Below are 27,995 nucleotides of genomic sequence, written 5' to 3' on the forward strand. Positions count from 1 at the left end.
CTCTCTGATAATCATGTACTGTATTATGTATCTTGCTACGCCTATGTATCTGTGTGTGTGTCTATAATATGCTATATTTCTATATATCTCTATACTCTCTCATTCTCGCTCTCTAATCTCATATCGTCCGTAATATCCTCATATATCTATCTATCTCTTATATCTCTCTGGCGATATCTCGATGGCTCCTAATATCACTCGTAGTATTAGTCTATATCTCTCTCGTCTCCGTTCTCTCTCTCATCGGCTAGCTATACTCTCTACGTCGTCATCTGATACTCTATCTTCCGGTATCGTTAATCTCTCTACGCTATATAGTATATATATAACCGTAGATATATATACCTATATATATAGATATATATATATATAACTCGCGTATCTATCAATCATCATATTATATCTATCTCTATATGTCTCCTGTGTGTGTCTGTATATGTCTCTGTCTCTCTATCTGTGGGTGTGGTGTGTTTGTCCCTGTGTCTCTCTCTGCTCTATCTCTCTCGCTGTCTTGTGTGTCTGTGTGTGTGGTCCTGTCACATCTGGCCGGTACTCTATATCCTTTCCTTACTCCCTCCATGGGGCCACTTACTTTTTTCCCTCCTCTTTTTCTTTCCCGACACCCCCCCCTGCCGTCCCGCCACTGCACAAAATGTGGCGCGCGCTGGGTTCCCCCCGCCAAGTCCCTATGGACTGAGCTTGTATTAATAACGTATTAATGCTGTGACATGTTTGCTATGTGTCTTAGATGAGCTGTCAAACCGCTCCGATGAGGGTTCTGGTGACAGGCGGGTCCGGTTTGGTGGGAAAAGCCATACAGCATGTGGTCAAAGAAGAAGGGGGAGCCAGGGAGGGGGAGGAATGGATATTCCTCTCCTCTAAAGATGCCAACCTCATGTGAGAACCTGTTTCCAACAAACACGAGTCAGAGAGACTGAATAACTGAATAACTTGTCCTCACGCTGTGTCCGCTTCTCCGCAGGATCAAGGAGGAGACGCAGGCGGTGTTCGAGAAACATCGGCCCACGCACGTTATCCATCTGGCTGCTATGGTTGGCGGGCTTTTCAAGAACATGAGGTGCAACCTGGACTTTTGGGTACGAGAGGAAGGTCGGCTTCGTTCACCGGCAGCTTGTTGGACTTCTCAGATATTATCCTCACGTCTTTTTTTTTTCCGTCCGCAGAGAAACAACGTCTACATCAATGATAACGTGCTGCAGGCAGCGCACGAAGTCGACGTGGTCAAGGTTGTTTCCTGCCTGTCCACCTGCATCTTTCCTGACAAGACCACCTACCCCATCGATGAGACCATGGTAAGAAGCTCCTCCCTCTGTGTGTGCAGTTAGCTGGCATGTATCCGTAAATTCGTGAACTAACATTATTTGTCTTCTTTGCACAAGATCCACAACGGTCCGCCTCACGAGTCGAACTTTGGCTACGCCTACGCGAAGAGGATGATTGATGTTTACAACAGGTGGGAACCTTCGATCGCTCGTCGCGTTTGGAGCAAATTCACACTAACGCATGAATAAAATTTAAAACTGTGTGTGTGTGTTTCACAGAGCGCATTTGGAGCAGCACGGCAAGTACTATACAGCTGTGATTCCCACTAACGTGTTTGGTCCCCACGACAACTTCAGCATTGAGGACGGTCACGTGCTGCCAGGTCTCATACACAAAGCTTACATTGCTCAGAGTAAGTCGAGGCGTCTACAGATTTGAATTATTTTGTAAGCAGTTTGTCCAATAATTGTAAATGGAGACCATACAAATCCTGGACTTTGTTCGTGTGTGTTTATTTAGAAGAGGGCAAACCCCTGGTGGTCTGGGGCTCCGGCACTCCCAGAAGACAGTTCATTTACTCTTTGGACCTGGCTCGTCTCTTCCTGTGGGTCTTGCGAGACTATCCAGAGGTCGATCCAATCATTCTCTCTGGTGAGTCCTCTCACACATCATATCGATAGGTCACAACAATGCCGTCGCTATACCCGTCTGGGTCTGCCTCGGTGTCTCGCTCCCTCTCTCGCACCTTAAACTCCCTCCGGATGTCCGAGCTCCTAACTCTATCTCTAAGGCCGCCATGGTACCAGAAATTTAAACCTCAGTACAACACTAGTATCAAAAATCATTTATTTTTTAATAACTTCGGTACTTTAGATACTGTGGAATGTGTTAACGGTTTAAAACGTGATGTTGAAAAAGTATCTACACCTTTGACGCTCTAGTCACGCCTGTGTTGTGTTTGTCGGTTTCAGTTGGAGAGGAAGACGAAGTCACCATCAAAGAAGCAGCAGACGCCGTCGTGCAAGGACTGAACTTTAAAGGAGAAGTGGTGGTATCCTTTTCAATCATGCTAAAGGTTAACTGTAGTTCATGTTCCAGATTTAAGATGTTTCCGGGTCTGGTTCAACAAGATTATTTGAATAACTCGGTAAATCACTTCACTAAAGTTCTTCAAAGTTTAAGTTGAATTTATTATTCTTGTACAAAAAGGAGCGTTTAACAGTGCAACACAGAGAAGGGGTGACAGAGAAAAGGCTCCTTGAGGAGCTCTAACAGATGGTTCTTATACATTTTTTTTTTAAATGGGCTGTCTTGGACACCTGACACCTGATACAGATCATAGAATATCATAACGTCCTTACGGCACGGCATTTCTAGGAATGTTAGGAGTGCCACAGTTGAGCCGTTGGTCCTGTTCCTGAAACTCTAAAAAGCTCCGGGTAGCATTGCTGAGTTCTAACAGCGTACTGTATTCAACATTTTTACATTTTATGAATGGGGTCGTCTCATCTTAAGCAGTTATCTATAAGAATTAATCTGAATGTGATTTTAAAAGTTAAATAAAACTGCGTGCGTGCGTGCGTGCGTGTATTTCCATCCATTCATTTGAACGATGTAAACTTGAAAATATAAAAGGTATGAACAGTTTCTTGACCTGAAAGAACAGGCTGTCTTTTTCTCTTTAAATGTTTTACACTGTTATGTGCTCACAGCTGAGAATTATTACTACGGTCTTCAAACGTTTGTACATATTTAAAGTTCCTTGACCTTTTGACCTCTAGTTTGACACCAGTAAAGCAGACGGACAGTTCAAGAAGACGGCCAGCAATGCAAAGCTGCGCCGCTACCTGCCTGACTTCACCTTCACACCCTTCAATCAAGGTGAGTCAGACGTGACTCTTGATGCATTCGGAGCAGAAATCTTTTATACATTTGGATTAAATCTGACTCGTCTCTTCACTGAATGTTCTCGCTCTTACTTGCAGCTTTAAAGGAAACCTGTGATTGGTTTGTCGCCAACTATGACTCCGCCCGCAAGTGAAACTTCTGCAAAACACACACGTGTTGATCTGAAACACGTTCTGTTGGACGGCGAAAGGTGTTTGTTGGGAAATGGTGTATGAAGTCTGGAAGAAAACAAGGTGAACCACCTGCACACCTGTGTGTTACTGGATGAAGTCGGTCAGTTTGAGTCGGACTCAACATCTCACTTGATCTCAAACACCTCATCATGCTGTGAATGTTGCTGCAGACTTGTTTCTCTTGAGGTTTAACAAACTATAGTAATTGTGGGCACTATATTCTATCTACTACCTGTATGCTGAATTTTTTCACTATGGTAGTGTTGCTTAAATTTTGGAATTCAGGTTCTAGTACAATTTAATAATCACAGAAATTGTATAATATAACTCTTTACTAGCAGGTCAACGTTTTCTTACTGAACTAGCAGTTAGTGTTTGGGATTTGGAAGGACCCGACTGTGATTAACTTTATTTAATGAACAGAAAGACTGTGATGGTACATGCTGTTCAACTGGTGGCTTGGATGTTTTTCTATTCAGTATATATGAACAAAATAAATATTTTATACCAATAGTGTCTTAAGTGTGTTTCCTTCATTTTTAAAAAGGTCTATATACTGTGGACAGAAATGTATGTTAGCCACAGGAAAACATGTTTGCTTTACACTATATTAAGAGTTTTCACTGCTGTACCTTGCCAACAGAAACCCAAACACACCATGTTGACAGAGAGTCGTGACATCAGACTGAAATTGATCTCCGTTTAAAAGACAAAGGTGTTCTTGTTTCTTGATGGGCGTTGATGTGGCTATTCATTTCTCTGCTGATCTAGTCCACAGCAGTGCATAACTCTGCTTCTCCCTTACCGCCGTATACTGTCAGTAATAGACAGATATATGAATAAATTTCTCATACAAACTCATTTCAAAATACCTGAGCTATCACTTTAAAGTCTGTGTCTATTTCTGATCTTAAACTTGATTTGATAATACTAATCCTGAACACATGAACAGACAGACTCGTAGGTAAAGAAATAATTTATTAACTTAAAAAGTGAACAGTTAAAAACATGCCACTAAACATATAAAATACTTTAAAAATCTGCATGCATAGTGCTCATTTAACGAACATAATGTTCAAGCGAAGCAAGCAGGATGCACAATGACACAATCACAGTTAACAGTTTCTTTTGCTCTGCAAGAAAAATTAAGTAAAAGTTGGAAGCGTGAGTATTTCAGGTGTGGACGTAGGAGCTGTGCCCTCCTTCGTGAAATCTGCAGTACTCCTGTCCTGGCCCGGCTCTCTTCTTACAGGCCTTGCCTGTTTTTGTGATGCCATTGCACAGCTGACGGCCTGATAGAGAGCTGGAAAAAAGAAAAACATGATCAGTTTATGAATAATCCAAATATCTACTGTGGAAAAATACTTGAGACTTTCAAAGCCCGACCTGTTGCTGACCAGTGACGGAGTAGGACTTGCACTTCGCGAATCATTCACAAAGTCACGCGAGTCGTTCACTGCGTCAAAAACGCCTCCCAGGTTCCTCAGAGGGATGTCATCAACCAGAGCCTTAAAAAAATCATTTCATTTCAACATTTCAAATATTTCAGTAGTTATCCTTCATATGATATTCACTGCATTTGCTCACCGCTGAAAAAAGTGGCTGTGGCACCAGCCGGGGAGTCGAGTGATTGGATGTGCAGATGTTAGGCACAAACCTGGACTCTGGCATCAGCTTCCTGTGAGGGGGAGACACTGCCGAGATGCCAAAGTCACCTGTATACAAAGAAGTGAGAGCAGAAACAGTGTCACTTTCATTTAAGGGAACCATTTTTTAAATATTTGACTGTTCTAGTGCATTCTGTTCATTTCAAACCTGATACAAAGCTGTCCTGATTCAAAACGTCGAAGTCGTCCTTCTCATCTCTGAGGACAAAAAGAAAAAGCATCAATTTCACCGACTGCTAAAAAACAAGAGCACTCATCTACAATAGCACGGCTCGAGAGGAACCTGGACGCACAACCGGGAAACACAGCACAATGCTGGGTCTTGAACTCCCAACCATTGCCTCCAGTGGTCCATTGTGATCATCAGATCGAGAAGTGGCTTCAAACCAAGACGCAACAACCGCCAAGGTTGTGATGACAGCGTCTTAACATTTCTGCTCAGCTGGCATACGTCTTAGTGGAAGTTGTGGCAGCACGAACGACTGATTAGTAGTGAATTTAAAATGGTTACCACCATCAGGAATATGAGCCCACAGTGCCAGTCGAAGATGTTTGGTGAAGGACTGAACGTATGCGTGAGATTTTATTTATTTTCCATGCATGGAAGGTAGATTTCTTTATATGACGAAGAACAACGTTGGCAAAGACAGACCAGCAGCTGAGCTGCCTGGTGTCTGATCGAGCAAACATAAAATTGAAGACATGTTGAAGATTCTATTTGGGCATTTTTAACAACTTTGGGACTTTTTAAAATGGACTAAATAATTAAGAGACAGTAACTGTCAGCTTTAACTGAGTTTTTAATTCAAAATCGATCATTATTTGCAGCCGTAGTCTGCAGCACAGACAGAGTGACTCACCTCTGCGGTGTCGAGGACGGCGGATACGAGTGGTGGGATGAAACTTCCGGCTTCTGTGGCTCCACAATGTGACACGGGGCCAGCGGCAGCGGGGCGGCTGGTTTTCCTCTCGTCTGGAAGCTGGTCCACAACTGATTGACAAACCAATGACCTGCACAGAAAAAACAAAAAACAAACTGTGACAAATACAAGGGAATATTGGAGGCATCTGCCTCGTCAGCAGCTTTAAGTTTGTACCCAGTGACAGAGTGAACAGCAGCAGGCTGAGGCTGGTGAGGTCCAGCGCTGGCTGCTGGTTGACCTCGGCCACGGCATTAAGCGGCACGGTGAGCAGCAGCATCGCGCGAGTGAAACCTGGACAGCGCAGGAACGTCAGCAGGACGGCGCACAGCACGAAGTAACCGGTGTGTGCAATGCACGTCCACATGGCTGTCAGGCTCAAACCTGTAACAAAGAGAACTGATGTCAACACATGGAAATAAAATGAAATAGCTAAATGCCGTCATCATTCAAACTTCACTAAATGTCCTAAAAATAAATCTTTGTTCTTTTCTAGCAGACAATCTTACAAAGCTGGACAAACGTGGTGACCGCGCCCGTGGGACTGAGGTCTCACCTGCCCAGCCGAGGTAGCCCTGGATCATGTGAAGCCTTTCCTCAATCCGGCTCTGCATGTTATCGAGGTAGTGCAGCATGAATCCCAGGGTGCTGTTCATGCGCTCCAGTTTGTTCATCAGGTCAGTGTAGTACTGTGAGGTCTGGTCCTGGTACTGCAGAAACTCCGACATGCTGTGGTCTGATCCACCACGGGGGAAAAGACAGAAAAATCAGAACCGATTTGAACTAAACTGATGAATTTAAAATGTGTCACAGTTTGTTTTGATCACCGATTTTTTGGTAGATGTCCTGAGCTTGGTGTCTGACATCGGAGAGGTCTTTAACAATCGCACTGTGGCTGTCCTGTACCTCTGAGCCCTGGATCTGCAGATTCTCACTCACATTCTCTAAAATATGAGGATACGTTGTAAACACAGGAGGCCAAATATACCAAGCATACCAAATTTTGAATATGAAATATGAAAGCTCTCACCCATTTTCTCTGTGATGCCCTGAATGAGCTGTGCCACCAGCTCCTGTCCGGAGGCGATGAGGGCTTTCTCCTGGCTGAGACGCTGCAGGTTGTCCCTCAGTGAACTCTCCATGTGCTCCTGGCCCTCGTACAGTTTCCCCTGTTGGGCCTGCAGAGCGCTGTGACCGTCCAGCACCTTCTCCAAGGAGGCTGCAGTCAGTTCCTTCAGCTCCAGCTGGCCTGCCTTCAGGTCCTTCATTGCATCCAGCTGGCTTGTGGCCGTGGAGATCAGAGTGTTAACTGTGTGCTCAGCTCTCCGCCGGAAGAGCTGCTGGCGGGTCGCGTAGCAAACGGAGCGAGCTCTGTTGCTCACGATGTGGTAAGCGTTCCACGTGTCTGAATCCATGTCTGCTGTACACTCCTTTATAGACTGAAACGCCAAAAGGAAATCAGAAATGGCTCCACAAAGATCAAAAACACACACATATTTTGGAAAGCTTCTATCATTTTTACCATTTCCTCAGTGCACGGGAAGGTCTGGCGGCCTTCGCTCTCCGCCTGGCAGTTGAACAGAACGACACCGAGCTTGGCAAGCTGCTCCTCTGAGAGGCTCTGACAGCTCGCCTTCAGACGGGCAACCACCTACGACAGAGCACAGTGCTTTATTCAAACCAGTGGACCAACAATGTAACACAGTTACTGTGAGTCTACTGTGTCAGAGAACCCCTGAACGTCTGAACTTTACCCTGTAATGGCAGCTGTCCAACGGGCTGATCTCCATGTGATTTGCCTCGGCCAAAAACTTCTCATCGGCAGTAACCATCTCAAACTGAGCATCCTTCGCGAGAAGTGCCGGGACTGCTGCTGCTGCTGGAGAAGGTGGAGGAGCTGCCGGAGGTGCCTCTGTCCGCTTCATCCACTCAAACAGGCCACTGACTGCAGGACACTGACAGAGCAGCAGGAAGCAGAGGTGGTGGATCAGGAGACGGCCCATGTCTGCAACACAAGACGCATAATGAAGTCACTTCAATCTTTATTGGCAAGAGATTTGCAACAACGAGAAGCTGTTTGGAGACAGATGCACTTCTTTTCCTTTGCTCATGTTGTTATTTAGGATCTTGTGTACTTCATCTTAGTATTTATTCTACTTAACTCTGAACAAACCGTTTCCCAATACTGTTACTTTCTGACTTTTCTAGACAAATATGAGTGATCTTAAATGATCTACCAGCGTTTCTCAAACAACGTCTCTCCATGTACCACAATCATGACAGCAAAGGCCGGCTCTGTTCAGCTACAGACACTTTACAAGAGGCGGGTTTATTCAGAATATTCCACGTTTGGAGCCACGATTGCAGTGGGGGTTTTTTACCTCCTCTTACTATCATTGAAGCAAAATATTACAGGAAATGCAAAAACTTATTTTAATAGTTTAATCATTATTAATCAAAACAAGGTGTTAGGGTAGTATTAAATGTTTCTAACTTAAAAATAGATATATTTCAGAGATTCCTACATGTACCAAGGGAGCTTGCGTACCACCAGTAGTACTTATACTACAGTTTGAGTCAGACATCTGCAGCTGGTTAGGTGTAATAAAGATATAAACCTTCTCCCTTCGTGTCTGTGACTTGGTGGATGTGTAATGTCACATAAATCAGAAATCCTAATATTAAAACCTCTTTCCAAGACTCAACATGAGGTGTAGTAACCACGATGGTGTCGCTAGATGGCGCTAAAAACAGCCAATATGTTTTAAATGATTACTTGAATGATTGATGTATATGCATCATTCTCTACAAACATCAGGCTTGTGTGTATATAGGGTGTCCTTTGAGTTCATGCATATTGAATATAAGTGTTTGCATGACATAATAATAAAACTTTCATTCATATGTATGATGGATGAAGATCACACTGAGGCTTGCCCAGGCATGCCTGCCACTGCTGCACAAGCCTCCTACTGTCAAACCTCCACTAAGTCAAATTAAAATTAACATTTTTACTTTGTTTTACAAGGTGAGGAGAGAGGCAGCAAGATTTGTGTTAAAAAAAATGCAATTAGGCCGATATAAATCTGCAATAAGGCTCCTTAATATTTAAATTCCCTTCTGATTTAAGCTCAGGGGAGACAAATGCACATCAGGGGGCGTCAGAAAACCAGAGAAACACAAGAAAAACTCATTACAGACTAGAAATAATTAAAAACACAAACTTTTTGCAGCAACACGTGAGAGAAAAATAACAATAATAATAAAATTAATTACATTTCTAAATGCACACACGTAAATATGTCCAAATCATGTACCTGTTGTCTAATTCTGCAGCAGAGTCCTCCTCTCCCGCACACAGCTGATCGGAATGACGCTAAATGTCCCGCATGTCCCGCAGCTCCCCCTCCCTACACGGCGAGCAACCGACCAATGAATTACTCGCATTTTTGGAGGACATGAGGGGTGCGTTTGATTTAAGTCACCGCTGAGACAGAAGAGTTACGGTGCTTGAATAAACGCGTGGAATGTGTGTGTGTGTGTACCGCCCAACCTGGCGCAGCAGCAACAAGAGTGATAAAAACAAACCCACCTAAAAAAAAAAGATAGTTCACCAGAACTCACACACACACACTCCGGTTCGGTGTTGTTGTGTAGATGCTCGGACCGGACCACTCGGGTTTAAATTAAACTCTTGAGCTTTACTAAACGTTGGACCTCATCATCATCAGCACCAGGTGAATAAACATCCCACAGCATCGCGTGTTTGTGTCACTCCGTGTTATTTTATGGTCGTCCAGGCAACAAGACGGAGGCACGTGCGTTGTGTTTCTAATCTAATCTCGTGCTGGATTATTTTGTAGCTGTCCGCGAGCTACCTAAACGAGGAGGAGCAGTCACGCGCGCGGGGCGGGTTATTAAAAGTGCGGGATGTATTAAATTATTTTTAATCGACCTGTCGAGCTGAAGTTTGAGCGGGAGCTGTCGGGACATGCTAACGCCTAATTAGCAACCTAGCCCCGCGCGAGCGAGCGAACTAACGAGCGAACGCACGAGCGTTCGACCGTTGGGCTAACGGCCGTTAGGCTAACGTCTGCTAGCCGGACGGAGGAGGGCGGCAGCGGCGATGGACGACCCCGGCATCAAGAAGCAAAACTGGGACGTGAAGGAGACCGAGTTGTTTCTGGAAATCCTCAAGGAGCTGGACATGAAGAAGTGCTTAGACGGTAGGAAAGTGAGGAATAACAAACTGTTCAAGGTGGCGCACCGGAGAATGACGGCGGCCGGTTATCACAGGTCCGTGGACCAGCTGAAGTTCCGCTGGAAACTTCTCAAAAGCGCGTATTACAAATGTAAGCGAGAGCCCGACTCCCCGGCGCCGACCAAAATACAGGGCTGGTGGCGCTATGAGAAGACTATGGTGGCTATCATGGAGTCCAGACACCCTAGTCTGGTCGGAGCCGGGGTCAACTCGGACCGGATTCACGACGAAGGGACGGAAGACTCGGATGGAGACGCGTCCGTGCTGCACTGGCCGCAGCCCTGCCCGGACAAGTCCGCTCAGAACCTGGATTTAATTGTAGGGGTGATGTCCGTGGATGCGATGTGTCATTAGATCATGCTGTCATTTCTTTTTTCGTGTGTTGTCTATAGATGCATGCATTCATTCACCAGACTGTGTGACTACATGTGGACATGCCTCTGGGTTGTAATGATCTAATGCAAGGAGACCTCCATAAAGATAGACTTTAATAAGAAATCCAGCTCCTGTACAGATATGACAGAAATTACTCATAAATAGAATAAAATAGACACTTTATTGATCCCTCGAAGGGGCTTACATGCATTTCTACCTGAAATACAACCACAGATAAAGGGTTCATAGACATGCAAATGTGCAGAGAGATGGTGGCGTGATGGGCAGCCAGAGCGGTGCCCTAAGAGCGGTGAACTGGCACCCGTCTTACTTTGGTCCATACTGGACTTGAACCGGCCACCCTTCAGTCAAAGTCATGAAGAGTCTGGTATCTTTAATGTGCCAGAGGGGTGATTTGTGGTGCGGCAGCACTCCTATCTGCCCAATAACCTGCAATCTGCTCGGAGATAACTTGCAAATATTTGGTGGTGAGCTGGAAAATGATTTGCAAAGCCACAGACGAGTGTGTGGTAGCACTCCTTCTTACACATGCTGGGAGTAGCAGTCTGTGGCTACGTTTACACATAGCCGGGTATGTTGAGAAACGAATATTTCCCTCCCTCCGTTTTCCAAAATAACATCGTGCACATAGCATCGTTTTCAAAAAAGTTTTTGTTTATCAACCCGCATAAAAACGCTATCAAGCTTCGGAGAGTAAAGTAAAGTCGGAGAGTACCAACAGTGATGACCGCGACATCCTAAAATTTTCACGCCACAATCACTTCATTTTCAAAATTATCCCACCAGACAGCAGTCCGCCCGGGTCGGACCCAAAACCAGCGACGTTGGCGGTGACGGCGATTGGGTCTTTGAATAGGTGGGAGAAGTGGCAAAATTGCTGACCTCCGAGCCGTCATTCGTCTCTGGTCATCGACATGATGCATCAGCGGTGTATGCAAATGCAAACACATGAAAAGTGTTTGCACCAGAAGAAATGCGACTGCTACTCTGAACGCTTCCATGATCATCGTCATAGCAACAAGTAAACATTGGTCGCACTTTTAGCGCATCAGCTGCCTAAAACTCTGTTTATCTCAATTTACACGCAAACGCAAAACCGTAGTTTTCCAGAATCTCCACTCTAGCCGGAGTTTTTAGAAAGATTCGTTTTCAGAGGCGAATTCACCGTTTGCGTGTAAAAGATAGGTACAAACGAAGGGAAATGTCTCTGTTTTTAAAAATACCCGTGTACGTGTAAACAGGGCCTGTTAATGAAGGAGCTGCAGGATTTCACCATGCAGGACATGAGAGGAGTTGTCAGCTTTGCTAACATCCTCCTCCTCTTCCCCCGTCTTGCTCCATGGAGTTTAGGGGACAGTCCAGGACAGAGCTGGACCTGTTGACCAGTTTGAGTCTTTTTCTGTCCCCAGACGACTCCATAGAATAATGCAGATGCCACCACAGTGTCGTAGAAAGTTTTAAAGAGTCCTGCACACAGGACTTCGGTCTCCTCTGTAAGTGGAGACGACTTTGACCCTTCTTGGACAGGACGACCTGTCCAGTTTGTTGTTGAGGTGAACAGTATATCCAGTCCCTGGATGTTCAGTCTGGTGAGGCGCCTGTAAAATCTTCAAAATAATTGAGAAAAATTCAACAGCATCATAAACTATAGCCTGCAAAATGACCATAAAGTTAAATCAACATCGTTACAACAATAAACCGACGTAAACTGTTCATGAAGACAGGTTGCAGGTTTGTTGCATTAAAGTGCGTTAGCTTTACCTCAGACTTAATAAACTGGCGACTGAAAGTGATTGCTTCAGCAACATGTGATCTTACACAAGTGTTTTCTTGATATATTTGTCAGCATGTGGCGTTTTTCCTGCCTTCGTTTCATCTGTAAATGTTTTATATAGTCTATAAAATGTCCATCACGACTTCTCAGAGCCCAAAGTGGCGTCTTCGAGCAGTCTAAATCACATTTGACAAGTTGGAGACGGCAACACTGATCAGCTGTGTTCTCTTTACATACTGTAGGTACTTTTGAGGAATCTGATTACTCCAGTTGCAGCAGTCTTCTGTCTGAAACATCAGCTTTCAAAGCTCGAGAGAGAAATCTGATTTCCTTGCAGACGTCGCTGGTTTTTCTGCTGCAAAGTTAACTGGGTTAAAGAGCAAAGTGCAGGTTAAATATTTAACTAAATTTATACTTAACCTCAGTTAATTCAGGATTTGTTGCATGATGAGAAGACTGAGCACAGACAAGAGATGCTTTGGCTGCAGTTATGAGAGCGAGGGGGAGAAATCTGATTACTGACCAACTGTCCACCAGGATTTAACATGTTATCTGATTTCTTGCCTTAACCTGATTACTGCGAGTAATCCGGTTTCTCGTGTGCGCGTAGACGCAGTCAGCAGCCGCAGTGCGTCTCTCTGTCGCCGTATGGTGTTGATGCATTCGCACCAATAGTCTCTCGTCACGTGCTATTGACACAGAATCACGTATTGTACAGCACAGTTGTACTAAATCGCAAAACTCGTGATATGTGGTGTCGTGTTGAGAGCGCATGGATCATGGATTAAGTGCCAGGCGTGTCCGTTTTTATATTTTTTCATGTTGAGGGATAATCTGCACGTGAACTGTGGCACGTACAGTTTGCACATGTTGAGGCTTCACTGATAAAACGCTCTGACTGTGCACACTGTTTTAGATTTTGTCTCACCTGTACGTCACAATCTGCTAAAGTGAAAACATCTAATACATTTGATAAAGGTATAGCTGAGTTTTGCCACCATATCGGGGCAGTGACATCTCAGTTATATTTAGTTATTAAACGATAAATGATTATCTGCAGATGATTTTCTGTTTATTTTGTTCAGAAAATAGTGAAATGGTGATTTATAATTTCTGTCATGCCACGGTGATGTATTCAAATTGCTTGTTTTATTCCATGATCTAAAACCAAACATAAAAAACAAAACAAAATATATTCTATTATCAAAATAGTGGCAGAATAATTTATTTATTGATCGACTAATTGCGTTAATCGTCTTGCAGTGTTCTCGTACATAACAGACTCGAGCTGTGTGATAATGTGTGATACCATCGTTGCTGTGGGGAACGTGTCGTAGGTCGTCCTGTGAGTCACATCCCAGTTTTTAGGCGTTTTTAGCTCGTTGTCGATGTTTCTACTCAAAGCCGTTCTCTCCTTTTTTTAGATCAAAATGGACCCTGAGATGGATTCGCAGCTGAAGATCGGTTTCATCGGGGCGGGGAACATGGCGTTCGGCATCGCAAAGGGCATCTTGTCTGGTGAGTCTGGAGAGAGTTGTTTGAACAGAGCAGAGATGTTTGAAGTAAAGGTGTTAACTGTGTGTTCTCGTTTTAGGAAATGTTCTACCTGTGAATGTCAAAGTGAGCGCACCCTCCTCCAAGAACCTGGGACGCTTTCAGGTACTTCTTCTACCCTTCTTTGAGGGTTCGAACAGAGACTTGAAAGTTTTGAAAAATGCTTAATTTTTTTGACTTTTCTCCTTGAGAAATTCTTGATTTTCAACCAAACCTGGCAGAAATATTTTAAGTCTGAAAATGTTTGGTTTGGGTATCTTGAATGTGCCTGAAAAATGCTTGAATTTTCCTCTTAAATTTGCACAAACCTTCTTCCTTTGCCTTCCCGTCAGCTCTCAGTAGGATGGGTTGGATCGCAGGACTGTTCAGGATCATGGTTACTGTTTGTAAGATCGGGTTCCTCGTGAACGGTCGTCCTGTTAACCAATCTAACACAATGCTGACCTTGTTTCTACGGAGTCCTGCAGCATGTCTATTACCATCACGACCCGTCATAGTTTCCTAGAGCTCAAGGGGACGTCTCCAAATTTCTGGTTTTGTCTGACCAAAGAGGAAAATATGAAATCTCACGCTGGTGTAGCTGGAACCGGAGAATGTTTACAGTTCCCACAAGGTCTTAAAGGAAGTTTGTGAGATTGAGGGGGAAAAATCAAGACCATGAGAGTTTTTGTAAATAGACACGGCCAACTGAAAGTGCTTCGGGTTATTAACACTGCTCCTGTTGTCTTTCAGGAGCTCGGGATCTCCGTCACTCACTCCAACGTCGAGGTGGTCTGTGGGTCGGACGTGGTTTTTGTAGCAGTCAAACCTCACCTGGTTCCACTAGTTCTCAATGAGATCTCACAACACGTCACTGACCGACACATCATCGTGTCTGTTGCAGCAGGAGTGACTCTGTCAACAGTGGAAGAGGTGAGCGACCTACACCACGTGAAGTGTTTTTAAACCTCAGCGCTGTTCTGGAGTGATCGAAGTCACGTTCTGTTTCTCTCTCTCTCCATCCGAAGCTCCTGCCAGAGAACTCAGTCGCCATCAGGCTGATGCCAAATCTCCCGTGTTTGGTTCAGGAAGGCGCTCTCCTGTTCGCACGGGGTTCCTACGCCAAACAGGAAGACGGAGCTCTGCTCCGCTCTTTGCTGCACCGCTGTGGTTTGGTGGAGGAGGGACCTGAAGCCTGGATCGACATCCACACCGGACTGAGCGGGAGCGGAGTCGCTTTTGTGAGTATCCCAGGATTTGTATGCTTAGGTTTGGTCTACTGGTCCACATCAAATCCTCGGTGAAAATACTGATCCAGTCAGTCTCAGCAAGACAAAATGACAAAATATGAACTCTGCAGACACATTTTTCTCCTCTATATGATAACTGACTCATCTCAAGGAAGTTTGAAGTCTTTTTTTAAATGAACTCAAAGGACGCTGAGTCAGCCTCTCTTCTTACTGTAACACGCTAACCTGAACACTGTTTAGCACATCAACAACCACTGCATGAGTTGCTGTGGCAACAGTCCCGTACGCTGGAGGCACGGCCTTCCAACAGGGGAGCAGGTTTGTCTGTACGAAGCTGTTCCTCCTCACTCGGATGCACTTCCATCTCTCTGGATTTGATGCTCTTATCATGTCACAGTTTAAATGACTCTTTAAAATCTGAAACTGCTGTAATCACATTTCAAACCACAGGTGTGGGCTGGGCTGTGCACATAATGACTGATGCATGTGATTCCTCTCTGCAGGTGTATCTGTTTGCTGAAGCGTTGGCAGAAGGAGCTGTGAAAATGGGAATGCCCAGTGCTCTGGCACACAGCATCGCCTCTCAGACTGTTCTGGTCAGTCTTACTGTGTGTCAGCAGTTTTAGCATAGCTGGGCGTACCGTTTAATCTTTTACACTTCATGATTTCTGAACCAAGCTGTCATTGATTTAGTTTCTATTCTTCGCGTTGCAGGGTGCTGGGAGACTGTTACGTGACTCTGGGAAGCATCCAGCTCAGCTCCGCTCTGAGGTGTGCACCCCGGGCGGAACAACCATCTACGGGCTCCACACCCTGGAACAGGGCGGCGTGAGGGCGGCGACCATGAGCGCCGTGGAATCTGCCACCGAGAGAGCCCGGGAGCTCGGCCGGAAGTCAGCAGGAGCAGGAAGCAGGAAATGACAGCTGCTGTTTGCCTTTTAAATAACCTCCATGGATCTTATTCGAGCCTCTGTGGCTCACAGACAGAACAGACAGCGCCTTTTTCTATTTAACTGACCCGTTTTCTTCTTCGACCGGAGCAATTTGTTACGAGCAAGAAGGAGATATCGACTTAATCCTGACACTAACAAGTAAATGATCTGATCCTGTGACTTATTTGAGAGAATGGTTACGTCTACGTGCACACCAAGTCATCCAGTCCTTTCTGATCGAGGCAGAAATGCAGACAAGACGTCACTCGAATTAGAAACACACCCACAGCTGTGACCAGTCCACGGATCTACAGCTACGAAATCCAAACCTGCCTTATGAGCCACGATTGGGTTGTTCTGTGCATGTGTGTGGGGAATGGATGTGAAACGTGTGAATGTATTTAATTCTATTAAATTATAGTATCAAATGAAGCATAAAACTTTAATTTGGGATCATTAAAGGATGATCGTGTTTGTGCTGCTGCTGCTGCTGCTAGTTTGTGTCCCAGGTGTACTTTATGGTTTTGTGTATAACACAACGTTCATGATTCTTCGATAAAGCGTCATGTGAACCAGCTTTGTGCATCGTCGCCTTCTGTTTGTTGGAGTTTTAGTTAATTCTCACTGAGTAGAAGTAATATGAACAAACACAGATCACGTTGAAAAACAGATTCATGACAGCAAAAAGCCAAACACTCAGTACTTTAGGGTTTTTTTGCTTTGTTCTGGTTTATATCATCCTAAATAATGAATATTTTGGGCAGTTTGAAGGAAAACAAAATCAAGAAATTCAAGATGAGAATATTATTTAAGTGCTCATGTGCGAGCCTGGAACGCAGTTTTTTTCTTTTTACAATATGTTTATTGTCATTTTCTACAACGCAGTAACAATACAGCAGTCTGAGACTAGAAATACGTCCATCATTTAAAATAATAAACACATTATTTACATGTTCCTTTCAGGTGACGCCTACATACTGCAGCAGCCCTCCTGGCTTGTAGAAGTTCTAGTTTTGTCTCATTGACCAGATTTGACCCTTCAGGGAGCCAGTTCTGGCCCGCGGGCCGTACATTTGACACCTCTGGACTACAGTAACCTGCTGGTTCTTTTTAAATCCCAACACAAGGTCCATTTAGCAGCAGTTTTGGAGCTTTTTGATTATATATATATACTGATCTCCATCGACATGTGGAAGGGTCCAGCTGTCTGTTAGGATGAACTGGGCTGATGAAGATCATGAGATGTGATTGAAATCCCCCCAGATAGCAAATATCTTGGCTGTATTATGGCATACATTTGGCATTTTTGGCATTAAGAAAGCCTTTTGGCTTAACTGTGGTATGATTAGGGTTATCCATAATAGATAAGGAGGCGCCAGCAACATATGGCTGAGTTAAAGCATGTTTGGGTCCGAGCGGGAACAGCTGATTTGGGGCTCTTCTTGGACATTTATGACTATATTTTGGAAGTCCACACTTTGTTTTGGGTGAATTTTGGCTCCCTTTTGGTATGATTCTGGCTTTTCTAGACATCCACCCATAACCTTGCCATAATGACAAGCCAGATTTGGGCCAAAGCGAAGCCAAAAGATTTTTGCTTTTGTCTTCTGTAAAATGTGGAAATGAGTTTTACAGCCACACTAAAGTCAGAGCTGGTCACACAGGGACAAAGGTTGGTTTAATAAATCTCTGTTTTAAGGAGGTCACAGTTGACCCAGCTCGTTTTACTTTTGTTAAACGTGGTAACATTAATGATTCATCCCTCCACCTCCTCCTCCCTCCTCCTCCACCTCCTCACTCCTCCTCCTCCTCCTCCTCCACCTCCTCCCTCCTTCCTCCTCGTCACTCTCTTTGGAGCAGCACACACGTTTTATCCACCGGCCTGATCTCACACCGACAAGACGACAGCAAACAGCAGTAAGTAACGTGAACACTGACTGTGCCACTCTTGTGGGTTAGCACCAGGGAACGGAGGGGAGGGGGGGGCTCATTCGGGCGTCCTGACGCCGGGATTGGTGACCGCTCCGCCGGGCAGCAGGAAGCAGGGAGTCGGCGTGTGTTAGCCGATGCTAGCGGCTAGGTTAGCTCGGCTAACGCGGCTGTCACGCCGGGTGGACACCGGCTCCTGTGGCCGCTGTGTTTTCTTTTTGACATTTTATATAAAACAGAATTTAAAAACAAAGTGAAGCTTTTATTGTCACATTTAAAATCAAACATGATTTGTTTCCGGCGTCGCGTCAAACGCCGAGCGGCTACTTGAAGCCGGCTAAGAGGTTAGCAGCAGGGCGACACCTCGTAATGATGACAGCTCCTGTTTCTGCATGAAATCACACGTTTGTCAGCTTTTAATGAGAGTTTGGAGTCTGAACAAGCTGCTGGGATCTCACTGAACACACACTGATGATCACAGACAAAGACAATGTGTCCGATGTGTTTAAAATGTGAGATAAAGTGCTGAAATAAGGATTTATACGTGTGTTTAAATGAATGAATGAATGGTAAGTCAAGCGTCTGGCACGCACAGCACGCTGTACTGCACCCCCACCCATCCTGGGGTGGTGCACTGCATCTGCCCCTGTTGCCCCTGTATGAACTGCCCCCATAGGGCATCAATAGGAGAAAACATTATGAATGAATTAAAGGATATTTGGCTGTAAGAAGCAGGATTGTGCACACTTGGCAAAGGTTATTTAAGGTGACGGCATGGGGATGGATGTGCATATTTGATTAAAAATGGCACAAAGATAACGGATGAGTCATTTTAAGTGTTTTTGCATCAAAGAAATCAGCTGTAACAGGATGACTCGGTGTAAAAACAGCAGCCCTGCTGTAAATATGAGGTTGTAATTAAACGTTTGAAGGTTTTATCATCATCGGATCTCACGTTTAAGTCAAAACTAACCCAGCTATCTGCATATCTACGCCCTGGTGTGACCCGTCTGTGCAGTACAGCTCCATTGTTGTCCTCAGAGTACTAAACTAGCCACACCGTGCCCTCTGTGACCTCTTCTACATTATGATTAACATGCACAGTCTAGTTTATTTTTAGTTAATCCCACACACACACACACGCTGCCAGAAATACTCACAGCAGCACCAAATGTGTATTCATGTGCTGCTTAAAATAGTTTCCTCCTCTATTATCCAGCTGTTAAAGGAAATCAAATATTCGTTAAGTCAGTATGAACAGATGTGGAGCACGGAGAGATCGACCTACAGTGCTGTTGTTTTGTTTTTTAGTGTTTTAAGGGACGTGCTGTCAGTAGATGCTGTGCATGGCTTACGGTCTGCGTACACAGGCGAGCCGGGGCCTCGTTACAGAATAATAATCCTGTCTTCCTCCTGCTGTGCTCTGTCCCATCTCAGACCTCCTACTTCAGCTTAACTTAAAGGTCCAGTGTTGTAATATGAAATACAGTATGTGTTAGTATGTTTCCATCAGCCTGAAAACAGTCATTTTTTCTACAGTAGCCCTGAGCGGACAAACCAAACCTTGATCTAGATATCAACCTTTTTATTTTTATGTGAATTTGGCTCGGATAGAGCGGGTGCCATCTGCAAACTCACCACTAGGTGTCACCAAATCCCACAGCCCGAACCTTTTAAGAAGTCCTGACTAAACTTGTAAGCTTGGTTATTGGATCGGGCGCTCGTCCCATCGCCCCGACGCTCCCTGTATCCTTGACGACAGCTGCTCACAAGCTCGATGTATCAAGCAGATTCAGTTGGCAACTAATTTCCATTGAACATAAGACAATCTATGATTTTAAACATGAGCTCACGTGTGGTTTTATGCTGAGCGTGTGAAGAGAAAAGCATCCTAACTTCTTCAGTTAGGATGCTTCTTTTAATAGCTTAAATCCCTGTGCTTAGATCAGACGGGACATAAACACAATGTTTCCATAATGTCATCCAAAACTGAGATAAGGTTTCAGACTTTCTGTAACGAGGCTCCTGTCATCTAATCTGTCGTCTTGGCTGTCGCCACTAACGTGCTTCAGCGGCTGATTTGGCTCGAGGGAGGGCAGCAAACGTTCTTTTTTTTTTTGATGACGACGAGGAAAATAAACTGCACCCTAAATGCTTCAGGAGCAGATTGGGATGCATCCAAGATGTTGCTTAATATGAGAGGCAGAGTTTCATGTCGGGTATTTAACACGGAGCTTCTTTCCCTTCATCTTGCTTTCAGAATTTGACGAGTAAGTATTCCTTACAACGCTGACTCTTTCCCCGTTTCCTGTGTAGTGGTTCAGTCTGACTGTTTTTTTTTCATGTGCGAGGTGGTGATTGTTCACTTTCTTTTCCAATGGCTTGCGGTTAACTGGATGAAAAGAACGCATCGAGCGTTTGACTTTGACACTAGTTTAAGCTCGACACCTTTTTACCGAGGAAGGTGAGTTCAGAGCTCGAATGAGATTTTCGAATAAACATGAAACAGGAAATGCCTTCCTGAATAAACACTGACAAACATTACTGACGTCCACATGTTGGGACCGTTCATGGGAACGCATTTCCTGTAAAGCAACAGAATAATGTTATGTCATACAATACGGCATGGTGTGTGCTGTGTGTGGTTTGTTAACAGAGCAAAGCTGAATTAATTAGTTTGCTTGCATGAGCATGTCAGTGTTTTCACAGATCCGTCAGCATGTTTTATTTTTTTAAAAGTATATATTTTGCCTTGTCAATCTCTTTTCTTTTTTTGCATGTTCTTGTGTCGTGTCCGGGTTTGTCAAGTCTTGTTTCTTGTTTTCAAAGTGCAAAATGAAAAGAAATACAAAGAAAACTGTACAACTGTCTCTAAATTAAGTCATTGTCATCATTTGTTAATTTGTGTACGTTCAGAAGAACAAACTGCATTATTATACACAGCGGCAGGTTATGTTATAATATTATGATGGCACTGCTGAAAGCTCACTGTGCCATTTTATTGTTAAATGGATTATATGGAGTTAATTAATTGGATTTGCCCACCTGGTTAAATATAGCTGTGCTTTTTTTTCCATACGTATCATAGCAGTGCACGTTAAAAATATACTTCAAAGCAGTCCCACTAACTGCAAATCCAAATCATATCTATAAAATCTAGTATAACATGAAAATCTGCAGCATACATACCTCATTTTGTATGCGTCACTTTCCGCGTGCACCGCTATAGCCAAGGCCGTCCTAGTCAAAGTCTAAACTTGAAGTGGAAACCCACCAGAAGCGCCCGCTGAGAATACACGATTTCCGATGACCAAAAATGACCAAATCAGAGCAAGTTAACAAAGTCTGGAGGCCGAAACGCTCCTGGTGGGGTTTGAAGTCGCACGGAGAACAGACCAAAACAGCTTTCCCAGTTATGGAAACTACTCCGTACGTTTACACACACACAAGTGTGAAAGCCGGAGTAAATTTTCCCTTCCTGGCTCAGCTGGACGCTCTTCTAACTCTGCACTCGATACTAACTCTTGACAAACCATAAACAACATGATTCCATCCACTAAACATTTTAGCTCAACTGCATGGGTGTCCTCTAACTTCCTGCATGCTGCTTGTGTTGTAGACTCTGATTTGCAGTGTTAGTAAAAATGAATGACTCAGTGTCAAACACTGAGTCTGTTAGATAAATCCTTTTGTGTCTCTTCCTGCGTCTCTCTAACTAATCCAAAAGCCTGTACCTGTTATTCTCTCTTTTTTCCTGCAACGGATCAAAGATGATGTCTAAGAAGATCCCCCAGTGCTCTGCAGTGGATCATTCGGAGAACGATCAGCCTCCCAGCAATTGTCAGGCGGACCGGTCCGCGAGCGCATCACTGGGGTATAGGATCAAGGCCGAATCGGGTCAAAGAAACGGAGAGACGGCGTCGTCGTCCCCGGAGAGCGGCAGCTTGAACGGAGATGGAAAGCGCAGCGGGAAAAGCCGCCGCCGCAAGAAACGCTCATCCAACCCCGAGAGTCGCCCCGAGGGGAAGGTCGACGGTAGTAAGACCAAGAATGAGGAGAAGCCAGACAAAAAGACCACCCAGCCACCTGACCCCCGTGCTGGGCTGATAGGCCTGCAGTCCGAGTGTGCTAATGTGTGGTTTGAGCGCAGCCTCTATGAGCGAGCCGAGAGCCTCTACCAGTCCTGGTTGGCGAGCTCCTCCAATGGGACCACCCAATCCAAACGTTCACCTTCAGCCCCAGGGAAAGCCTCAAAGTCCCCACCCGCTGTGGCTCCATCTTCCTCAGGACCGGCGTGCCACCACGGCGATCAGGTGGCCTGCCACCATGTCGTTCAGGCCGTGTGGGTGAACAAGACGTCCTTTGACCAAGCAGAACGCCGCTTTGTTGAAGAATCCATGCTGTCCATTCCAAACTCTCTGAACCTCCCATTGCAGCCTAACCGCTCCATCACACCCAGAACGCCCGACGAAGGTTATCAGTCTCTAGCTCCGACTCCTGCAACCCCCGTCATCCAAGAAGCAGCTGCCACTCCAACCAATAGACAGTCGATTAACGGGCTGCCCCGCATTCCCGTGGAACTGCTCAGAGATGTGTGGCTGGAGAAGCCGCTGTACGACCGCGCCGAAGCAGCCTTCTACCAAAACCTGTACGGTAACAACTCCAAACGGTCCAGCTGTGCCTCCACTACCAGAAGTAGCGACCACCCTCAAAGCCTTGTAGAAGAAGAAGAAGAGGAGGAGGAAGATGAGGATGTGGCGGCAGCAGCAGCGGCGGCGGAAAAACGGGTGGTCCCACCGGGTAAAGCAGAGGTCTTCCATGCTCTGCTCCCCATTCAGGAGGAAGAGGAGCCAGCCGAGGTCCCCGAGAAGGAAGAGGCGGCATCGGGCTCCGGAGTCCGCTACTTCGTCCACCCCGACAGCGAGCGGGTGTGGCTGGACAAGTGGCGGTATGACGCTGCGGAGAGCCGTTTCCATGGTCACAGTGGGCGTGAAGAGGTGGTGGTGAAGAAGGGTCGGAGGCCGGAAGCGGCGTCAGTCGCCTCCGCCGCCCCACTGAGGGACAAGTATGACCAAACCGGGAGAATGGAGCCGCTGCAGATGTTTCAGTTTTATCTTTCATTGGTTTTTCTGTTGTTGTTTCTTTGAATGCCTGAACATTTTTCTTTTGGTTCATCTTGTTTGTTTGTTTTTTCATTCATCTTGGTTCATTTGTTCTTTTCTCCTTCAGGTCTGTTGTATGACTGTCGTCCGTCTGAACCACTGTTGTGTTTTTTGCCACTTTAACTTCATTTAAAGTTTCGTTTGCACAGTTGCGTTGGGATGTTCTATTTGTGGGAATTGTAGATAAATAATCATACAATTTAAGATTTTACAGCTAATAACTGATAAAGATAAATCACACATTGGGTGATCTTTAAGTAGTAATACACATTATTTTTGTCCTTTTCCCCTGACCTCCTGTGTCCTGTTCATACATCCCTCTCTTGTCCTTCCTTGTCCTCTCCCCTGTAGCACCATGAGTTCATTGGACTTTCTGGCCCAGGAGAAGATCTGGTTTGACAAAACTCGCTACGACGAGGCAGAGAGACGCTTTTATGAGCGCGTGAACGGCCCCACGCAACCAACACAGGTACCTACACAGTCTCAGGGGGTCACGATTGGGAAAAACAGCTCGACTTGAACGTCGAACGTTGACTCCTGTTCGTTTTTCTTTAAGGATGTTGGCGCTAACACCATTCTGCAAGACATTGCCCGAGCCCGAGAGAACATCCAGAAATCTCTAGCAGGGGTGAGTGAACGCTGCGTGCCGTATCTGACCTCTTATCTCACATTCTCCACTTGTACTACTGTGTGTGCAGCCTGAGCAATCAAAGTCGCACTTGACCTACTCTGTGCAACACGTTGCCTTAAAGGTCGGGTATGTAGGACGTGTGTTCAAGACACGTGTTAACTCCATGAACGTCAAACTGGAGCTCAGCCAGAGTTGCTGTATCTGTTTATTTCTGTTGTGAATCTGCCTCCTCTTCACATCTTCACACCTAAAGCTTCATTTGGAAACATTTACTGATGATAATCTGAACATTAATATTGAAAAACCTGCTCAAAAGTTTAAAAAAAGTACCTGCAGCTGCATAAATATTACACTAAATGAAACTTTCAATTAGAAGTACGCACTCTGCTGATCTGTTCACCTTCAAAACGGAATAATTAACATCAAGGACGATTATTGTGGCACCTTAAATCATGTTTTGTACCTCTAACAGTGACAGAAAAGGCAGTAGGTTTGTTTTAATGGTTGCATATAAATGAACTTTCCAGTAGAAGTTTGGTGCTCAGCTGAAATCTTCCCTCCCGCCTCTACGGCCTCTCTCTTTGGTCGCCCTCTTTGCTTTCAGTTTTATGTTTCCTCAGTAGGACCTCTGCAGCATTTACTTCATCCAGTTCTGTTCCTCCTTCCCGCCCTCCTTCATGCTTCAAATCCCCTCTTTCCACCCCTCAGCTGAAGAAAACACTGTGTAACAGACCCTCTGCTCAACCTCCTCCGAGCCAGCAGTCTCAGCTTGTAAGTGCCGCCTTGTGTGTCCCCCGGAAGCACCTCGCTGACATCCCAGCTCGAGTTATTAGAGTTCAGACATTAGTCTGCTTTTAGATGACTGTGTTGCAGACCCCGTTCACGTAGCTGCTTTTATCACTTATATTTCTATCAGGCTCCACTGCTGAGATGGACACTGGCTGTGTGTTGTGTGCTCACATACGGGGTCTGCTGGATTTGATGCTTTGGTTCGGGTCAGTAGATGTTGCTCCGAGTAAACGCTCCCTCTTTTGTTTCCGGTGCAGAGCAGCAGCAGTGCAGCCGATCAAGGAGAAATCGTCTCTCGCATCAAGAGCCTGGAGCTGGAGAACCAGAGCCTACACAAAGGTGGGTTTGTTTGTGGACATTGGTGTCTCAAGGCACTGCGTGGAATATTTTTAACTGTTAGTCAGCAAAGTAAGCCACTGCAAAGACGACCCGTCAGCCCTGTTGCCTCACCCTGTCTTTCTTGATCTGAAGGAGAAACTACAGCAGCCAAGAAACATGCAAAAAAAAAAAAACGTGAAAGACCCGAGAGCCAGGGTTTAGTTTGTCCGTTCTGGGTCTTGTCATAATTCATGTTATGAATGACAAATCAAACATTACCTGATCCCAAACTGATTTTACATGACTAACAAATCCAGTTTGATCTAAAAGAAACAATTTAAAGCTGCAACTGTCAAATATTCAGTAATTTTATTTAAATGTTCATTAAACTGTCAGTAAATCAACCAGGCCAATGAAATCATGGACTTTTTAATTGATTGTTTCAGCAGTCGATGTTAATGCTGTTAATGCTGAGTCCGGGAGACTCGGTTCATTTCACACTGCACACACTGAAAGCAGACCAAACCGCCTGGACAGCATCATGCAGTTACAGCAGTTACAGCAGCACTGACTAGGAAGAAGAAAACCTGGCTCATTGATTGGCTTTCTGATCTTTGGTCCGCTGGATAGTCCGTTTGTAAGCGGACTGAGACGCACGTTTTCAGGCGTTACACATTTATTTGAACGTGTTCCTCTTTTATACACAGCACTCTTACTACCATGATGTTTTCCCATGTACGAGTTGTTGACTCTGCCCGTGTTTCTTTAGTGGTGGATGACTTGAGGGCTGCACTTTCCAAACTGGAGTGTCGGGTAGCCGTTTTGGAGAAATCTCCCGCTGCTGTCACCCCGGCTCCCGCTCCTTCAGTTCCGTACACAAACGTGAGTTCATCCGAGATGCTTTTATCCAATCGGCCGTCTTGTGTTTTAGTTTTATTGTTGCTCCAGTTGGTCAACATAGAGTGAGAATCTTTCCTCTGTTTAGGGCACTACCGTCCAGCAGAAGAGCAGCGCTCCTGCTAAAGAGGAGGAGGAAGACGACGATGACATCGACCTGTTTGGGAGCGACGAAGACGACGACGAGGCGGAGAAACTCAAAGAGCAGAGGTTGAAAGAGTACGCAGAGAGGAAGGCCAAGAAGCCCGGCATCATCGCCAAGTCCTCCATCCTATTGGACGTCAAACCTGTGAGTCTGACGCCGAACTTTGAGTGAAAACAAATCCTACAGGATCCTTTCAGTAAAAATGAATTAAAGTTGTTTTTGAGACTTACACCTCTCCTCCTCCGCCTTTTGTAGTGGGACGATGAAACCGACATGGTGAAGCTGGAGGAGTGTGTGCGCTCGGTGCAGGTTGACGGCCTGCTATGGGGCACGTCCAAACTGGTTCCTGTGGGTTACGGCATCAAGAAGCTCCAGATCGCATGCGTGGTGGAGGACGACAAGGTGGGAACAGACCTGCTGGAGGAAGAAATCACCAAGTTTGAGGACTACGTAAGTACTGCACGTTTTTAAATATCTGTAATGACCGTGATCTAGATTTGGAATCGTACCCAAATCAAAAGTTAACATTCACCTAGACTTAAACTCACAAACTCCAAGGTACTTTCCGGCAAATGTTAAGACACTTGAACAAATTTCCAGCACTTTGCTAACATCATGTGGCTGAAAAGTAGTATGAATAAAACTCTGGCATTGTTTGAATCCTGGTTGAGTTTCTCTCTTTTTCTGCTTTATTTCAGGTCCAGAGTGTCGACGTGGCAGCTTTCAATAAGATCTGAGTCCGGTGTCTCTCTCTGTCTTTCGTCACGTCTCGTTTCTCTGCTGATTGTGTCAATGGTTAACAATAATAATAAAACCCAACTCTTGCACTGAAGCTTGATGTGTCATGGATTATGATTTGAAAAGATGAACACATTTAGTGTTCTTGTCCAAAGTTTTAAAGGATCACACAGGCCATACACTGACATGTGGATCCAGTGAAAGACTTCCCTGTCAGCCCTTTCTATTTCACATAGAAAGATAGTTTCTGTGGTCAAGGTACAGTCTCTAAGTAGGCGTCCTCTTTCACTTTTTTTTAAAAACACATTTTGTTATGACGACCGCAGACAAACTTTCATTTTCCTCTGTAGTCATGGTGTGGAAGCAGAAATCTCGCAGTGAGCGTTCACTGGCCGAAATGTACTTTTATGTCTTTGATAAGCAGCATGAACTAAAACCAAATATGTTTGGATCGGTTGGGTTCCTGGTACAGGTGGTGGTGGTAGACACTGCAGGGCAGAGAGGCTGGTTAAAGTTGGTGTTCAAGACGTGGACTGTCACCTGCATAGAAGCATAGAAGACGAGTTGGAAGGAGCCTCCACTGGAAAAGGAGGCAACGTCGACTCCACCATCAGTCTGATCTCTGATCACAGCTCAATGAACTATTTGATACATCAAAATGTCACTAACTCCAATTGTTAATGGTTGTGCATTACATTGGCTATAATGACAAGATACTCCCGTGACCAGTGACCCAAACTTCAAACCACCACCGACCCTCTTAACTACATCCTAATCAGGGGCGGAGTGGACCGGCCCACAACATTTGATAATCCACCTTTTCAGTCTTTCCGGTGCAACTGTGTAAGTCTTTAAAACAACATACCTTGAGCCATGCAATGACTTAACAGGAATCAGTGAGAGTGGACACGTTAAATACTTCCAAACTTGTCATTTATTAACACTATACTACTACTATAACACTACTATTTAATACACACACTGCACCACTCATCAAAAAAAAAAAAAAAAAAAAAACAATATATATATATATATAACAATTAAAACAATTAATAAAACAATAATAAACGTGAGGAGCCGTTTGGGAGCCGGCTCCTCACATTTATAATTGTTTTTTTTATTATTTTATATTTTTAAATGTTATTATATTTTATTTTATTTTTGACATTGTAAAGCACTTTGGTCAGTGCATGCTGTGTAAAAATGTGCTATATAAATAAAACGTACAAACTATTTAATTAATTTATCACCCAAAATAATGCAATAATGTAATAAATAATGTCTCTCG

The 27,995-nt window shown here is 44.8% G+C and overlaps 4 protein-coding genes across 11 annotated transcripts in view; 3 read left to right on the forward strand and 1 right to left on the reverse strand.

Annotated features, from left to right (window-relative positions):
• LOC104939363 (GDP-L-fucose synthase) overlaps positions 1–3,878 on the forward strand; it is a 4,514-nt gene extending 636 nt beyond the window's left edge. The window contains exons 2-10 of the mRNA XM_027290631.1: positions 749–897; positions 983–1,097; positions 1,185–1,313; positions 1,401–1,474; positions 1,563–1,696; positions 1,804–1,935; positions 2,256–2,335; positions 3,066–3,165; positions 3,270–3,878. Of these exons, the coding sequence (XP_027146432.1) occupies positions 749–897; positions 983–1,097; positions 1,185–1,313; positions 1,401–1,474; positions 1,563–1,696; positions 1,804–1,935; positions 2,256–2,335; positions 3,066–3,165; positions 3,270–3,325 (969 nt within the window). The 3' untranslated portion in view covers positions 3,326–3,878. The remainder of the gene's footprint in view (positions 1–748; positions 898–982; positions 1,098–1,184; positions 1,314–1,400; positions 1,475–1,562; positions 1,697–1,803; positions 1,936–2,255; positions 2,336–3,065; positions 3,166–3,269) is intronic.
• A 448-nt stretch (positions 3,879–4,326) lies between these two features.
• On the reverse strand, positions 4,327–9,379 carry bmb (brambleberry). Its single transcript, XM_019265172.2, has 12 exons — positions 9,270–9,379; positions 7,707–7,957; positions 7,475–7,603; positions 6,983–7,391; positions 6,780–6,896; positions 6,509–6,688; positions 6,130–6,336; positions 5,893–6,043; positions 5,181–5,230; positions 4,953–5,080; positions 4,752–4,873; positions 4,327–4,668 (listed from the first exon to the last, which is right to left on the reverse strand). The coding sequence occupies exons 2-12, from the start codon at positions 7,953–7,955 to the stop codon at positions 4,539–4,541; spliced, it is 1,872 nt and encodes a 623-aa protein (XP_019120717.2). The 5' UTR covers positions 7,956–7,957; positions 9,270–9,379; the 3' UTR covers positions 4,327–4,538.
• A 124-nt stretch (positions 9,380–9,503) lies between these two features.
• pycr3 (pyrroline-5-carboxylate reductase 3) lies at positions 9,504–16,675 on the forward strand. 3 transcript variants are annotated; one of them, XM_010755894.3, is made up of 7 exons: positions 9,504–9,689; positions 13,808–13,901; positions 13,978–14,042; positions 14,670–14,849; positions 14,945–15,157; positions 15,670–15,762; positions 15,881–16,675. In XM_010755894.3, the coding sequence occupies exons 2-7, from the start codon at positions 13,814–13,816 to the stop codon at positions 16,085–16,087; spliced, it is 846 nt and encodes a 281-aa protein (XP_010754196.1). In that variant the 5' UTR covers positions 9,504–9,689; positions 13,808–13,813; the 3' UTR covers positions 16,088–16,675. The 3 variants fall into 3 exon arrangements, with proteins under 3 accessions (XP_010754196.1, XP_010754197.1, XP_010754195.3); XM_010755895.3 differs by lacking the exon at positions 9,504–9,689 and adding an exon at positions 9,724–10,178; XM_010755893.3 differs by lacking the exon at positions 9,504–9,689 and adding an exon at positions 10,186–10,531.
• Positions 16,676–17,868: 1,193 nt separating this feature from the next.
• eef1db (eukaryotic translation elongation factor 1 delta b (guanine nucleotide exchange protein)) lies at positions 17,869–26,801 on the forward strand. Of its 6 annotated transcripts, XM_027290507.1 has the most exons (12): positions 17,877–18,015; positions 20,288–20,297; positions 20,432–20,491; positions 21,798–23,092; positions 23,541–23,658; positions 23,746–23,817; positions 24,529–24,591; positions 24,867–24,948; positions 25,697–25,809; positions 25,913–26,113; positions 26,225–26,419; positions 26,668–26,801. In XM_027290507.1, the coding sequence occupies exons 4-12, from the start codon at positions 21,798–21,800 to the stop codon at positions 26,704–26,706; spliced, it is 2,178 nt and encodes a 725-aa protein (XP_027146308.1). In that variant the 5' UTR covers positions 17,877–18,015; positions 20,288–20,297; positions 20,432–20,491; the 3' UTR covers positions 26,707–26,801. The 6 variants fall into 6 exon arrangements, with proteins under 6 accessions (XP_027146312.1, XP_027146308.1, XP_027146309.1 ...); XM_027290508.1 differs by lacking the exon at positions 20,288–20,297; XM_027290512.1 differs by lacking the exons at positions 20,432–20,491; positions 21,798–23,092 and having other exon boundaries at positions 17,890–18,015.
• Positions 26,802–27,995: the final 1,194 nt, after the last annotated feature.

The sequence above is a fragment of the Larimichthys crocea genome, chromosome XVII (genome assembly GCF_000972845.2).
Source record: "Larimichthys crocea isolate SSNF chromosome XVII, L_crocea_2.0, whole genome shotgun sequence".
Classification (NCBI taxonomy): Eukaryota; Metazoa; Chordata; class Actinopteri; family Sciaenidae; genus Larimichthys; species Larimichthys crocea.

What these genes read in the sequence shown, in the direction of transcription:
- bmb (XM_019265172.2), bottom strand. Translation starts at nt 7,955, where the DNA reads ATGGGCCGTCTCCTGATCCACCACCTCTGCTTCCTGCTGCTCTGTCAG. An exon ending in TGGACAGCTGCCATTACAGG is followed by an intron (nt 7,604 to 7,706) that starts GTAAAGTTCAGA and finishes GCTCTGTCGTAG; the next exon opens with GTGGTTGCCCGTCTGAAGGC. An exon ending in GGGCTACCTCGGCTGGGCAG is followed by an intron (nt 6,337 to 6,508) that starts GTGAGACCTCAG and finishes TCTTTGTTACAG; the next exon opens with GTTTGAGCCTGACAGCCATG.
- pycr3 (XM_010755893.3), top strand. Translation starts at nt 10,226, where the DNA reads ATGACGGCGGCCGGTTATCACAGGTCCGTGGACCAGCTGAAGTTCCGC. An exon ending in AGAACCTGGGACGCTTTCAG is followed by an intron (nt 14,043 to 14,669) that starts GTACTTCTTCTA and finishes GTTGTCTTTCAG; the next exon opens with GAGCTCGGGATCTCCGTCAC. An exon ending in GCGGGAGCGGAGTCGCTTTT is followed by an intron (nt 15,158 to 15,669) that starts GTGAGTATCCCA and finishes TCCTCTCTGCAG; the next exon opens with GTGTATCTGTTTGCTGAAGC.
- eef1db (XM_027290507.1), top strand. Translation starts at nt 21,798, where the DNA reads ATGATGTCTAAGAAGATCCCCCAGTGCTCTGCAGTGGATCATTCGGAG. An exon ending in GCCGCCCCACTGAGGGACAA is followed by an intron (nt 23,093 to 23,540) that starts GTATGACCAAAC and finishes TCTCCCCTGTAG; the next exon opens with CACCATGAGTTCATTGGACT. An exon ending in TCACCAAGTTTGAGGACTAC is followed by an intron (nt 26,420 to 26,667) that starts GTAAGTACTGCA and finishes GCTTTATTTCAG; the next exon opens with GTCCAGAGTGTCGACGTGGC.